Source organism: Leucopleurus acutus, assembly GCF_964270905.1.
Source record: "Leucopleurus acutus genome assembly, chromosome: 9".
Classification (NCBI taxonomy): domain Eukaryota; kingdom Metazoa; phylum Chordata; class Mammalia; order Artiodactyla; family Delphinidae; genus Leucopleurus; species Leucopleurus acutus.
In genome coordinates, this window is record NC_139144.1 from 107526510 (window position 1) to 107540147 (window position 13638).

At 44.8% G+C, this 13638-nt stretch overlaps 1 protein-coding gene across 3 annotated transcripts in view; it reads left to right on the forward strand.

Annotated features, from left to right (window-relative positions):
- Positions 1-391: 391 nt before the first annotated feature.
- The window catches only part of UBE3C (ubiquitin protein ligase E3C), a 121292-nt gene continuing 108045 nt past the window's right edge, over positions 392-13638 (forward strand). For all 3 annotated transcript variants that reach the window (XM_082845907.1, XM_082845908.1, XM_082845909.1), the window contains exon 1: positions 392-806. In XM_082845907.1, coding sequence (XP_082702033.1) covers positions 741-806 — 66 coding nt within the window. In that variant the 5' untranslated portion in view covers positions 392-740. The remainder of the gene's footprint in view (positions 807-13638) is intronic.

Below are 13638 nucleotides of genomic sequence, written 5' to 3' on the forward strand. Positions count from 1 at the left end.
GCCCGCTTCCCAGAAAAGTGCACAAACAACATCCTAGTCGCACCGGCGCGCAGGCGCCCACCGAGCCCTGCAGCCGCCCTCGGCGCACTGTGAATACGGGATTCATCCACACCACTCGGGACGCGCACGCGCGCCTGCCCCTCCGCGCGCCCCCTCCCCGGGCACCAGCGCCCCCGCGGCACCTGCGGCCCCCCCCTCCCCGGCACCTGCGCCGCACCTACGCGCCCCGGCCCCGCCCCTCATCCCTCCCGCCGCAGAGCCTGGCACCGCCGCTTCTTCCCACGCTCCGACGCGCCGTCGATGCGGGCGCGCGCACGCGGGCGGGGCGCCGGGAGCAGCGCCGCGGCGTCGGTGTCGGGCGCGCGCACGCCGGCGGGGCGGCGCACGGCAGCGGCGGCGGCGGCGGCGGCCATTTTTCCTCCCGGCAGCTGCTCCGGGTGCAAGTGCGGGGTCAGCGGCCCTGCCGGCGCTCGGGCTCGGCCGGAGCGGCGGGGAGGCGTGGATGAGGGGGGAGGTGGCCGAGGGCTGCCCCCAGTGTCGCCGCCCCTCCCCCCACAGGGCAGTCCGGGCGGCAGAGCGCCGGCGGGCGCGGGCTCGGGGTCACTTCCTGGCGCGGCCTCGTCCTCGCCGCTCCCCTCCCGCCGGGACCTCCCCCGGTCGCTGTCCCCGCCGGGGACCCTCCCCCGGGGCCCGCCCGCGCTCTCAGTGTCGGGCCCTCCCAGATGGGATAGGCTGTAAAGATGTTTAGTTTTGAAGGGGATTTCAAAACCAGGCCCAAGGTGTCCCTGGGAGGCGCGAGCCGGAAGGTAAGAGCGGCCTGCGTGCGGCAGTGCCGCGGGACTGGGCGGGGCCAGCCGCGGACTCCGGGCGGGACGGCGGGCTGGGGGCCGGCTCGGGTCCGGGAGGGGTCCATCCCGGCGGAGGGACGCGCGAGGGGGCGGGCTGCGGGGTCACCTGCTCCTACGGCTCACAGCGGGTCTGGAAGGAAAGCTGATGGGGGAAAAAGGGCTTTGTGGACCGGAATCGCCCGGAAGCTGCAAGGATGCTGAGGGTGGACGGCCTTTTATACTTAGGTAGTGAAAAACTCGGGGCAAAGGACGCAGTGTTTCTTTCAGAAATGAACTTTAGATACTTTATCACACTTGACTGATGGTGATTGCTTTTAGAGTACTACGTGGGGGTCTTGTCTGTTGTAGAAAGTAATTAGAATGTATTTGTTCATAACAACAGTCTCTGAAGTTGAGGCGGAACTCATCATAGGCCACGTGTTTGAATCCAAGGCCATGAAAGTCGTCCTTTACCAGCCTTTTGGAAACACTTCTGGAGAGACTCTAGCACTTTTTTTCTGTTACAACTGGTCGTATGATTATTCTTAGGATAACAGTGTAGAATAAGGGCGTACAAACTAGTTACTGTGCTATCCTCTCTGATGACAGGCATATACTGATTCGGTGGAATTGCTGACAAGTAGTTCGGCGTCAGTGTTGCTTCATTTATTTGCTTGCTTTTTACCACTTCTCCACTGGATCCCTTCCCTGCCTGTTTTAGTTTTATCAGACTAAAAATAAAGTGGGATCGCCCTTGCTTAGAGTGTTGGAAAAGTTCAAGTGAGTATAATTAGCAGATTGTTTACTAAATAATTTTCTAAAGTGTTCTTTCAGTGGTTCGTCTATTCTTCTGTATTAGTGTATTCTGTATGTTACACTTAACGACGGGGTTGGCACATGACTGAGCAGATGCTCGAGTCCACGTACGAATATCCGCTTTAAATTGTACTATGGGGGTATGTGCATGATGGTTTCTGAGGGTCGAGGAGGGGAACCCAGCAGGGATTGGGGCAGGAAGTGTGCTGATAACTTACAAGCTTTGGGTTTTGCATGATGGTGATTGGTTGGAGGCTGCAGAACTAGGTGCTAGACTAGGTGCTGTGTAGGTGTCGTGCAGGGCTGGCGTGGGTCACATTCAGTGGCTTGGGTATTCATGAAAATTCCAAGTGAGATCAAAGGACTTATGCCATTGGAAGAACCTCTGGGCCAGATCTAGTTTACAGGTGGGATGAAGAGCTGTTGAGTGATAGCACAGCCACAGAGCAAGCTGGGGGCAGGTCACCACCTTAGAATCCATGTCACCTCACTTACCTAGGACTTTGTGACTTCTGTTACAGACAGGAGTGCCCTGGCAGGTCCTGCTAGGGTGTTGATCCTGTTTTCTCACCAAGTAACACATCTCTTCTTTAAGGAAAATAGTTATCTGTTGATCAGAATCTCAAGGGGAGATTGCACGTCTTGCTTTTCAGCTGTGCGAAACAATTTTTTTCCCCTTTTTACCCCCCTTTTCATTGAGGTTTAGACTTAACATACAGTCAGGGTCACAGACATTAAGTGTCTGTGTCTTAGGCCATGTCCCTTAGAAGCCTGAGGAGGAAATCCTTGTGCAGGTGAAATTGAGGAGGGAAGAGGAGAGGGCAGGGGACAAGGGGTTTTCTTGTTGGAGTTTATCTTTAGCCGGATCCCACCGACAACTCTGGAGCGTGGCTGGCATCACAGAGTTGTCCCGTCTTGAGGTGGGGGGGCTGGCATTTTGTATCCCCGTGTCATTTAGTCGTTGTCTGCAGGCTGCCCCTGGGGTGGGTGGGAGTGTAATTCTCCAGAGAGGGTGGCAGTAAGGAGCCCACCGCAGTCACTCTGCAGTGGCTGGGGGGTGGATGCATTGGCCTGGTACCGGAATCTGGGCAGGGAATTAACTGTAGGTTCGGCTGGAAGGATTTTTACAGCCCACCACTCCCATCAAATAACATGCCCAGCATTCCAGAGGCCCCCATCTGCACCCTTCCATTCTAAGCCCTCCTACCCAAAGGTAACTACTATTCCGACCTTTATTACCACAGATCAGTTCTGCCTGTTGAACTTCTTGTGCGTAGAGGCCACCCTTTTTGGACTGGCCTCTGTGGCTCAGCATTTGGTCTGAGAGGTGGGATCCATCGTCTTACTCTGGTTGCATTGTCTGAACGTACATAGCACAGTTGATCCGTGTTTGTTGTATGTGTCTCTGGGTGGACACATGCTCTCACGTGCTGCTCACACATTGCACGTGGGTTTAGCTCCAGTGCACTCTGCCTCGTTCTGAGCGTTTCAGTGGCTCCACTTCCTTGCCAACACTTAGCGTTGTCAGTCATTTTAATTTGGCAGCTCTGGGGGGTATGTAGTTTCATTGTAGTTTTAATTTTGTTTCCTAACAACTAATGATGTTGCGCACCCACATATGCTTATTTTCCTTAATTCTCTTTGGCTGCAACATAAGTCCTTTGGCTCATTTAAAAAACAAAAACTTAAAATGATCTTTCCCCCATGTCTTAAATTATTGTTTGAAATTTTCCCTTCTTAAGTTTAGTGGAAACTGAATAGTTGCTACTTTTTGGATAAATTCATCTTCCCCCCCCCCCCAAAATTAAATGAATATTTAAAATGTTTATTTGTAAAGGTTCTTTGAAGGATCTGAAACATTGTAAGGAAAAGTTCATGCCCTCATTGTAATCTTGTTGGGGAGATAAGACTTATACAGTTAAACATTAAATAACAATAGAGAGAGCAATTACCACATTCTGGGTTTCCCTTGGGCAGATTCAGGAAAGAATAGAGTTGGTTGGGGCTTAGTCTCGAAGGATGCGTGGAATTAGTGAGCTGGGAAGCAAGGGTATTCCAGGTGGGTGGAAGGGTATACATTGAGTAGGTATATACTGGATTGGGTAGGTATATACTAAGTCACATAGGTTTCCACTTTTTAATATTTCTGAAGTCAGGATACATGGTGGCATGATAGTTTATTGGCAGTATTTTTTTCTATTCTTGGTAGTGCATAGAAGAATATCTTAATGGTAATTTGATTACAAGTATAGAAATCCACTGTTATTAGCATCTTGCCTTAATGTGGTTCATTTGTTATGTTGATGAACCAATAGCAATACATTAAGATTCATTCTTTGTGTTGTGCCTTAAGTGGGTTTTGACAAATGTATAATGACATGTATCTGCCATTACAGCATCATAGAGAATAGTTTGTTGCCCTAAAAATCCACTGTGCTTTACCTATTCATCTTCTCCCTTATCCCTCACACACCGCCGCCCTCCTGCCCCCAGTCTCTGGCCATCACTGATCTTTTTACTGTCTCCATAGTTTTGCCTTTCTAGAATGTCATGTAGTTGGAATCATACGGTATGTGGCCTCTTCAGATTTGCTTCTTTCACTTAGCAGCATACATTTAAGGTTCCTCCATGCCTTTTCGTAGCTTGCTAGCTTGTTTTTTTATCCTATTTTTTATTAACAGACTATTTTTGTAGAGCAGTTTTAGTCTTAACAGAAAAAACTGATGGGAAAGTACAGAGAGTTCTCACTCCATCTTCCTAGCACATTGTTTTCTCTATTATATCCATCTTGCCATAATGTGGTACGTTTGTTACAATTGATAGACCAATATTGATACCTTATTATTAAGTCAGTTTATATCAGGGTTCAATCCAGGTGTTGTACGTTCTGTGAGTTTTGATCTTTTGAGACTGGCTTCTTTAACTTAGGAATATGCTTTTAAGGTTGTTCCAGGTCTTTCCTGGCCTGATGGCTCTTCCCCCCACCCCCCACTCTAAATTGCTGAATACTGTTCCATTGTCTGGATGTACCACAGTTTATTTGTCCCTTCACCTGCTGAAAGACATCTTGGTTGCTTCCAAGTTTTATCAATTATGAATAAAGCTGCCGTAAACATCCACATGCAGGTTTTGTGTGTGGACATAGTTTTCAGCTCCTTTTTGTAAATATCAAGGAGCGCGATCATATGGTAAGGTTATGTTTAGTTTTGTAATTAACTGCCAAACTGTCTTCCAAAGTGGCTGCACTGTTTTGCGTTCCCACCAGCACTGAGAGTTCCTGTTGCTCCACATCCTCGCCAGCATTTGGTGTTGTCATTGTTTAAATTTTGGCCATTCCAATAGGTAGGTAGTGGTATCTCATTGTTTTAAGTTGCATTTCCCTGTTGACATGTGATGTGGAGCATCTTTTCACATGTGCTTATTTACCATCTGCGTATCTTTGTTAAGATGTCTGTTCAGGTCTTTACCCCATTTTTTAACTGGGTTGTTTGTTTTCTTACTGGTGAGTCTTAGCAGTTCCTTATACACATTTTCAGTGTATTTGTACATATTTTGCAGACATAAACTCTTTTCAGAGAGGCCTTTCGCATGTATCTTCTCCCAGTTTTGAGCTTGTCTTTTCATTCTCTTAACAGTCTTTTGCAGAGCAGAAGTTTTTAATTCTAATGAAGTCCAGTTTTACCAGTTTTTTTCTTTCATGAATTGTGCTTCTTATGTCGTATCTAAAGAGGCATTGCCAAACACAGTGTCACCTGGTTTTTCTCCTGTGTTAACTTCTAGTAGTATTATAGTTTTGTGTTTTACATTTAGGTCTGTGATCCATTTTGGGTTAATTTTTTGTGAAAGGTGTTAAGGTCTGTGTCTAGATTTATTTTTTCTTTCTGTTTTGGCCTGTGGATATCCAGTTGTTCCAACATATTTGTTGAAAAGCTGTCCTTTCTTCATTGAATTGCCTTTGCTCCTTTGTCCAAAGATCAGTTGGCTGTATTTTTGTATGTCTGTTTCTTGCTATTCTGGTCCGTTCATCTATTTTTCTGTTCTGGATTGTTTTGTTTTGCTTTGTTTTTGCCAGTGCCATACTGTCTTGATTTCCGGGGCTTTATGGTAAGTGTCAAAGTCAGCTAGTGTCAGTCTTCCGACTTTGTTCACATTTTTCTTCAGCATTGTGTTGGCTTTTTTGGATCTTTTGCCTTTCCATATCAACCTTAGAGGCAGTTTGTTGATATTCACAAAATAACTTTTATATATATATGTGTGTGTATTATATATATTTTTAAGCCACTGTATTTTAGGTGTATTTGTTGCATTTGTTTTTATTGAAATATAGTTGATGGTACAATATTACATAAGTTACAGGTGTACAATAGTAATTCACAGTTTTTAAAGGTCATACTCATAGTTGTTATTAAAATATTGGGTATGTTCTCTGTGTTGTACAAACTTATTGGGATTTTGATTGGGAATGTGTTGAATCTGTAGATCAAAAAGTTAGGAAGAATTGATCTTGACAGTATTGAGTCTTCCTATTCAACATGGAATGTCTCTCCATTTGTGCAGTTCTTTGATTTTATTCATCAGACTATTGTAATTTGCCTTATATAGACCGAAGTATTTCTTTTTCGGGGGGTGCTAATATAAACAATACTGTGTATTTAATTTCCAGTTCCAAATGTTCATTGTTGGTTTACAGGAAGGCAGTTTTGTTTTGTATTTACCTTTTACCGATACCTCCCTACTTCCCTCACCCCTGTCCACCCAGCCCCTGGCAGCTACTTTTCTACTCTCTTTTTTGACTTCGACTTGTTTTCGTTTTTTTTAATATTCCATGTATAAGTGATGCCTACAGGATTTGTCTTCCTGTGGCTTATGTCACTTAGCTGAAAGCTCTCAAGGTCCATCCGTATTTCTACACATGGTAGAATTTCCTTCTTTCTCTTGGCTGAATAACATTCTGTTGTGTGAATGCACCACGTCTTTATCTGCTCGTCTGTTTGATGACCACTTAGGTCTTCGTATCTTTATTGTTTTGAATAATGCTGCAGTGAATATAGTGGTGCAGATATCTTTTCAATACCTGTTTTCATTTCTGTTGTATAGCTACCAAGAAGTGGGATTGCTGGACCATAAGGTAGTTCTATTTTTAATTTTTTGAGGAACCTTCATATTGTTTCCATAGTGGAAATGTTATTTATTTATTATTATTATTATTTTTTAAATTTCAAATTCCAGTTGTTCATTGATGGAATATGGAACAGCAGTTGACTTTTGTATGTTAATCTTGTATCCTGCAGTGTTGCTATAATCACTTATTAGTTCCAGGAGTTTTTTGTTAATTCTTTGGGATTTTCTACAGAGACGATCATGTCATCTGTGACCAAAGACAGTTTTTTTTCTTTCTTCCCAATCTGTATAGCTTTTGTTTCCTTTTCTTGCTTTATTGCATTAGCTAGAGCGAATGATGTCAAAAAGGAGTGGTAAGAGAAGATATCCTTGCTTTGTTCCTGATCTTAGTGGGAAAGTTTCTAGTTTCTCACCCTTAAGTATGATGTTAGCTGTAGGTATTTTGTGGTGGTTCTTTATCAAGTTGAGGAAGTTCCTATCTATTTCTAGTGTGTTGAGAATTTTTGTCGTGAATGGGTGTTGGGTTTCTTTAATTTACTTTTAATTTTTAAATTTTTATTTTCTTTTTTGGCCACACGGTGTGGCATGTGGGATCTTAGTTCCCCAACCAGGGATCGAAACTGTGCTCCCTGCAGTGGAAGCACGGAGCCCTAACCACTAGACTGCCAGGGAATTACCTGGGTGTTGGATTTTGTCAGATGCTTTTTACTGTGTGATCATATACTTTTCCTTAGTCTGTTGATGTGATGGATTACATCAAGTGTTTTTTGAATGCTGAACCAGCCCTGCATACCTAGCATAAATCCCACGTGGTTATGATGTATAATTATTTTTATACGTTGTTGCATTCAATTTGGTAGTATTTTGTTTAGGGATTTTTGCATCTGTGTTCCGGAGAGAGTAGCTTTTATTTCTCGTGGTGTCTTTTTCTGGGTTTTGTATTAGGGTACTGCTGGCCTCGCAGAACGAGTTTCACTGTAGAGCCTACCGAAACCAGCTACTGTAATTTTAATTTCCCCTTTCGGTAAGTTTAGAATACTCTTAGGATTGTAAGCACTCTGACTGGTTAGTTTTATGTAACTGCCCTCTATTGTGTAATTGGAGGTCTTACCTAAAATATCTTAACCTGAAGAAAAGTCCATGCTGTTCCGTTTTGAAGAGCTGGCAGTTGGTATACATGTTGTCATACGACTCTGCGTATGTTGCAGTGGAACATAAACTGTTTTTTACACGTCTGACATGAAGTAATATACATGTTGTCATACTACTCTGCGTATGTTGCAGTGGAACATAAACTGTTTTTTACACGTCTGACATGAAGTAAAGTAGAAACATTTTCCAAAATCAGATTTTAAGATTTACTGTCAGAACTGGTGTCATTACCTTCCTGTTTTATCTAGCAGCCCCACATCTGTTCTCTTGAATATGATTTTCCATCCTCTTCACATACGGGACCAGAACACTGTAGTTCTCTGTAGCATATAAGGTCAGGAATTCTTGATCTGGTTCCTAGGGAAACCAAGCAGAATGGAAGGGCTGAGACTTTGTCTAATTCTCTTTGGACTTCTAATCAGGGTCTAGGGTGAGGCAAGCAAGGCAGGTAGGGCACAAAATTTAAGGAGGCTCTGACTCGAGATGCATAGGTGCAGGTTGCTTAAGGTGGCACTCGGGTTCATGGCCCTGAGGTGAGTGCCTCCTTAAATTTTGTGCTCAGGCACCTACCTGGCTTGCCTTCCCTAGTCCTGTCTGGCTTTGCACACTCCCGCGTGTGCTGATTTTCTTGAGTTACAGAGTTAGTTGTCAACTAGGTCTCTTAGCTAAGGTAGTAAACAGGTCACCTCATAGGACTGTAGAAGAGCCCTCAAAAGAGGTTATTGCAAAAGCAGTGAAGAGTTTTCCTCTGTCTCTTCCCCTTCGATCTTATAACTTTAAAGAATGCGGGCATCTAGTAGGAGTTTGGAAGTTAAGCATTTTATTCTTTGACCATGACCCTTATTTCATTCCGCTGTGTCCTTGTTCTCCGGCCGCGGCCTCGTCACGCCTTCTGTTGCCTATGGCGCTTGTGAGCGTGAAGGCAGGGGCAGGAGCTTCCTTCTGGCCGAGTGTCTCCGGAGCCCATCACCTTCAGTGGTGACCAAGTTAAAGTTGGAGACGCCTGCTGGGGGGTGTGGGTGGCAACGTAAATCAGCACAACCTACCTGGGGGATGGTTTAACAGCACGCATCAGGAGTCGTCAACGGGTATGACCCCTCTAAATCCAGTAAGTCTACTTTTAGAAATTTATTCTAAGAAACTAATTTGACAGGTGCATGGGATAGATGCATGAGATAGAAAAGATGATGTTTGTGGCATTACTTGTAGTATTGAAAAATTCAAAACAATCTAAATGTCTAACAATAGGAAATTTGTTAAATGGTATAGCAGTGCGGTGGGGTACTATACAACTGTTTAAAGTGGTCATGATCTATATTTGTTACTATTTATCATTTATTGATGTCTACTCATTCTATGTATTAAACTGTGTCATTGTTAGTGGAAATAAGTAGATTGCAAAACAGCAGTCTGCATTTAAATTATGTTAATCTGAACGGTCATGATCTCTGCTTTACCAGTGTCTTAATTTCCGATGAACAGAGGTCTAGTTCTCTGTGCATCTAGTGGCTTAAGCAGCACAGTTTTGTCCTCTCACTCCGCTCTGTGGGGCAGGCATCCGACAACGGCGTGCAGGGTGGTTCTGGCCTGGGGTCTCTGGAGGCTCAGGCATCGGAAGCCTTGCCCGGTGCTGGGGGAGCCACTGTGGGACTGGCTCATGCCTGTGCCTGGAGGCCAGTGATGGGTCCTGGCGGGAGGTGTCAGCTCCTGCCACTCGGACATCACCTTAGGGCTGCTTGAGTGTCCTCCTGACCTGGCAGCTGGCTTCCCCGGAGCCAGTGACGCAGGAGAGCAGGGAGAACGAGGCAAAGCCTGTTACGAAGGAGTCCTGAAAGTCATACGTTGTCACTTTTGTCCTATTTTATTTGTCAATCCAGTCCACACTCAAGGTGAGAGGAATCAAACTCCACCAGTTTGGAAATGTAGCAAGGAAAGAAGTTGGTAAACTAGGAACAGCTTAGAAAACTGGTGAAATAGAGAACTGACTTAAAATTCCCTTCTCCCAGGCGAGGCTGCCTGACTGCGAGCTGGCCTTTCCTGTGAGCTGTTAAGCTCTTGCGTTCCTGCACGGTCTTACCTGAAATGTTATCTGTTAGGCAGTTTATTTGAGTTAAGCATCTTCCTCAAAAAAGCCTCAGAATCCTGAGAGGCTGCCATTTATTTGCAGCCATTTGAATTCACTTAGATCATTTACCTTTTTAATCCAACCACCCTTGGAGAAAAGGGGGGAATATACAGGGGAGTAAGTAACATGGGAATGAAAGTGTTTGGCTTGTCGCTTTGACAGCCATAGGGCAGGAGGTAGATGCATCAGGCCATTGGAGAGAGGGAGTGAAGTAGGAGAGCATCGAAGTAAATTTCTGGCCATCTGAGAGCTGCTCGGGGCGCCTTGTGCCGGAACGGAGGGAGGAAGCCTGTTTTCCTCCTTTTCCAGGGCCCCGGGCGGGCAGCATAATGTCAGCGCCCTCGGCTCTTGAGTGCTGGACTGAGCTTCTTAGCACTGCTTACAGGTGGAACGCTGTTGCCACCAGTTAGGAGGATCCGCACGGACAGAGGTGTCCACCCTGGAGAGGTGGCAGCCACCTACAGACTGCAGCTGGGTGGAGTGGGGGTGGGCCAAGAGAAGGCTGGGGAGACGGGCAGTCAGGGGCCAGGTCATAAAGGGGCACCTTGGGAGCCACTGACGGCTTTTGAAGCAGTGAAGTGACCCTGAGCAAACTCAGGTTTTAGAGGGACGATTGTGGGGCAGTGCAGGGGCTGGACACCAGGCGAGAGACAGGCAGCTGTAGTTGTGCAGAGGAGTAGTGAGGGCCTGAAGCAGGCAGCAGGAACTGAGTGGAGGGGTTCAGGGCTGTCGAGGAGCCAGCATTGATGAGCTCTGGGGGACAAGCATCACGTCAGGTGTCAGTCTTGGGTGACAGGGGTGGACAGTGACCCCATAATCTGACACGATGCTGAGTTCCTAGGGATGTGTTCAATGTAAAATGCTTGGGTTTGCTCAGTAGGCAGGTGGGGTGCTAGTCCGGAGCTTCAGGTAGAGACTGGGAGTCCGTTGGTCCATCAGTAGGTAACAGTTGAAGTTGTGAGATGCTCTGGAAAATGTTCTGCTGAGAAGACGTGGGCTCAGGACAAAACTCCGAGGGACGCCAGCGTTTACAGAAACAGAGGAAGAGGGGCACGCAAGGGAGAGGTGCTGCTGGGACCAGTGCGTGGCCAGCCAGCAGGCGTGGCAGTGTGCGCAGACAGTAGTACTGACTGAGAGGCCGTGAGCAGAGCAGAGCTCATTAGAAAAGCAGGGCTTGTCGGAGGACCTCAGACCTTTTGTACTGGTTTTGAGGTTTCATTTGCTCTAGCTGTGACTGTATCCTGTGTACTGACCATAAGACATTTATATAAACTTTAGGTTATTCCAAAGCTGAGGATCCAATCGTTCAGTCTATTTTCTAAAATTAAAATTTCGTTTTCTTTTTAAAATTACCATGCATGTTCTTTGTATGAGCTGTGTATGATGAAGTATATACATGTTCATCCTTTACTTTTGGACATTTAGGTTGTTTCTATTTTGCTGTGAACAACATCTTTATAGCCAATGATTATAATTATTTTTTAGGATACATTGCAGAAAGAAGCTGAATTGCTTGGTCAGTGTGCACATAGGCTTCTGATATGTTTTGTTCTCTAGAAGAAATTATATCAATTTCCATTCCCTGGTCTTAGCAGTTAAGTGCTGCCTTAGCATCTGTGCAGTTGCAGGGAGCCTCCGAGGGCACTTTCTCTCCAGGGTGTTTCTGTTTTCTCTCCTTATTTGTTAGTTACCTACACTGCACCCCTCAAGGTTTGTCCTCCTGCTTGTTGTGTGCTCTCACCTCTTCTTGACTCCTTCTCTGTGAGGCGGAGGTGTGGCATCCCGTAGAGGAAGAAATCAGGGCTCAGAGATCCCAGATCGTTTAGTGCAGTATGTGAACCCTGGTGTGGATGTTGGATGTTGTGTAGCCTGCACGTCTTGTGTTGCTTCTCGCTTTGCTTAAGCTCTCCCTTAACTGCTTGGCAAGTTGAGGACCATGTCCTGCAGGCAGTGAAAGGATGGCTTTAACAATCCTATGTCTTTTTGAATTAATGTTTCTTATGATATGCAGCTTTAGTGCTCTCTTTAACTTTTTTAGGAACATTAGTAAACTCTAGTGTGTTGGCAAGCAGCACAGTTCATAGCACATCTTTACTGTGAAAGGTGAAATGTAAAAAGTAAAATGTGGGCTTGAAAAAATGCTTATCTTCCTAACCAGTTGTCTGCAACTTATTCATCTCTTCTGGGCTTCTTGTTTCCACATCTTGTAATGGGAAAGTCATAATTCTTGATAATGAGAAAGTTAGATTATCACTAATCTTCCTTGGTCTAATAACGTTTCCATTTCTAATCTCCAGTCAGTGGCCTTTAAAAAAAGTTACCTTTTTTTTAATTGAAAAAGTTATAAAAACTGAGACTCTTCTAAAGGGCATATAATGAAGTCTTCCTCTCACTGAGACTCCAGACGTCCTCATTCTTACCAGTTCCTCAATCTTTTCAAAACTAGATTAAATATAAATAAACATGTGCCCCTAGCTTTTTAAATAATAGTGAGAGCTACTGTTCTCCTCAGCACTGTGTCTTAGTGACGATTCCACACCAGCACCTTTAGATGTAGTTTCTCTTCATGGATGCATAATATTCCACTGAATGGTTTGTATCATAGAACCACTTTCCTATTGATAGATGTATATGTGCAGGTTGTTTCCAGGGTTTTGCTAGTAAAACAGTGCCATAATTAATACACAGTTTTGGTGTAGGAAAAGAAGGTCTTTAAAAAAAAAAGAAAAGAAGGTTTTTTGGAATTTATTGTAATGAGATATAAACGATTACATTTTATTTTGGTACTTTATTATTATTTTAATAAATAAATTTATTTATTGGCTGTATTGGGTCTTCATTGCTGCGCATGGGCTTTCTCTAGTTGTGTTGAGCAGGAGCTACTCTTCATGATGGTGCACGGGCTTCTCCTTGCGGTGGCTTCTCTTGTTGCAGAGCACGGGCTCTAGGCACGTGGGCTTCAGTAGTTGCAGCATGCGGGCTCAGTAGTTGTGGCTCACGGGCTCTAGAGCGCAGGCTCAGTAGTTGTGGCGCACGGGCTTAGTTGCTCCGCAGCATGTGGGATCTTCCCAGACCAGGGCTCGAGCCCGTGTCCCCTGCATTGGCAGGCGGATTCTTAACCACTGCGCCACCAGGGAAGTCCTTTGGTTTTTAAATGAGCTCTTTTCACATTTTATGCTCTTTAAACGTGTTAATATGTGTATAAATCTTGTTCTAGTCTTTTTTCTATATAGTGTTTGAATTGGGAATCATATTGTACATTGTTTTATAAATATGATTTTTAGTAACTTATTACTGTATTTTGATGCACTTTTAAATATTTGCATGTATGTGAAGTTGGTTGCTGTTATATTTTCTTAAAGTTTCTTTCTTTTTTTTAAACATCTTTATTGGAGTATAATTGCTTTACAATGGTGTGTTAGTTTCTGCTTTATAACAAAGTGAATCAGTTTTACATATACATATGTTCCCATATCTCTTCCTTCTTGCGTCTCCCTCCCTCCCACCCTCCCTATCCCGCCCCTCTCGGTGGTCACAAAGCACCGAGCTGATTTCCCTGTGCTATGTAGCTGCTTCCCACTAGCTATCTATTTTACG